Consider the following 1,492-nt stretch of genomic DNA (forward strand, 5'->3'; position numbering starts at 1 on the left):
ATGACCAGCGAAGTCCATTGTCTCCATTAATCATATCCAGAACTCTCCCATTAATACCAGCACACTTTAAATGAGACAGTTCATCGCAAAGCCAGCGCGCCACAAAACGGTCCGAACCGGCTTTTACATTACATTTTTCGAACAGACAGGACATTTTCAGCGAATTTTATTAAACAAGAATAAGAATAACGAAATTAGGAATGTATTGTACGAAAATGTTTCAAGCTCACAGTAATTGGCAGTTTAATAGCTAATGGTCTTAGTTAGTGAAGTTCAATGTTTAGAAACCGTGCTGAACTAAAGCCAAATTTAGATCGGGACGAGTTGATAATCAAATAAGTCTTGAAAGCAATTTTTTCGCATTCTCTTCTGTACTCTCTATTTGCTTCCAGACGCGTCAACTTTTATTGAATTTAAGTTCGTGGTTCTTTAAAAGGGAGGTATCTGCACTCTTTTCCTTTCTTCTCACCTCCTTCGCCTTGGAACGAGCAGACTTGAAAGCAAGACTTGACGTGTCTGAAAGCTGGCTAATTTGAGTTTATGACATTCGATACGATCCCAGGATTCTGGTACTTGATTCCTAAAAATATCGTTTTAAAACTATCGAGTAAAAAATATCGGTATCGAATGCCAAAAGTATCGATATGGTATCGTATCTCATCGAAATTTGTGTCCCAAGCGGTGAGCTAGTATATTATATTCCGCATCATTGTGTGCTTAAAAAGTTCCGCGTTATTTTTAACGCTAGTTGCAAGATGGATTCAGGAGTTTCCTTGAATGAAACTCAAATGCTTGGGGAAAAATTACAGCGTGATCTCGCCGAAATTATAATGAGGTGTCACAGGATTGGCATCAGCTGTGATATAAAGATGATGTTTAGGCAGGTGCGCATCATTGAGAGCCAGTATGATCTCCAACGGATATTTTGTCGCGAGAGTCCGAGGAATAGATTAAAAGAATACTGCTTAGCGGTAGTCACATATGGCATGACGGCATCTGCATATTTAGCCGTACGGTGTTTAATACAGGCAGCTCGAGAGCAAATGGAATATTTTCCATCAGCAGCTAGAGCCATAATAGATGATTTCTACATGGATGACGGTATTACAGGCGCTAGTAATGAAGATGAAGCAATAACATTGGCCAAAGAGATGAAGCTTGTGCGGGTATGAAATTGTGAAAGTGCAGTTTTCTGCAGCAGCCTTAATTGCAGAGCAATGGAGTGCACTAAAACGTTTGCTGAAGCAGCTTCAATTGCAAAGCAATGGAGTGCACTACAATGTTCACTGTTCTCTAATAGATTAGGTGAAAAATGCAATATTTTCGCATTTAGCAAAATTAAAACACGTTTTTCGCAGTAAAGTGAACTGATTTGGCTGTTTCAACTTGTTCTTCTTTTCGCTCTATTCTTTGTTTACTTGTGGTACACAAATGTCAACGCCCAGGACGGCGTAATCTTGTATTCTATCATTCTTGCCGGAAATCAGACCGT

General features: G+C 39.3%; 1 protein-coding gene across 1 annotated transcript; it reads left to right on the plus strand.

The window, feature by feature from the left end:
* Positions 1 to 755: 755 nt before the first annotated feature.
* LOC108377682 (uncharacterized) lies at positions 756 to 1,166 on the plus strand (the record flags this gene model as incomplete). The annotated part of the gene is made up of 1 exon (XM_017633949.1): positions 756 to 1,166. A coding segment is annotated over exon 1 (411 nt), but the record flags the coding sequence as incomplete, so codon positions are not given.
* Between the last annotated feature and the right edge of the window lie 326 nt (positions 1,167 to 1,492).

This window comes from Rhagoletis zephyria, unplaced genomic scaffold (assembly GCF_001687245.7).
Source record: "Rhagoletis zephyria isolate East Lansing unplaced genomic scaffold, Rhagoletis_zephyria_1.1 Rzeph_scaffold_12522, whole genome shotgun sequence".
Taxonomy (NCBI): domain Eukaryota; kingdom Metazoa; phylum Arthropoda; class Insecta; order Diptera; family Tephritidae; genus Rhagoletis; species Rhagoletis zephyria.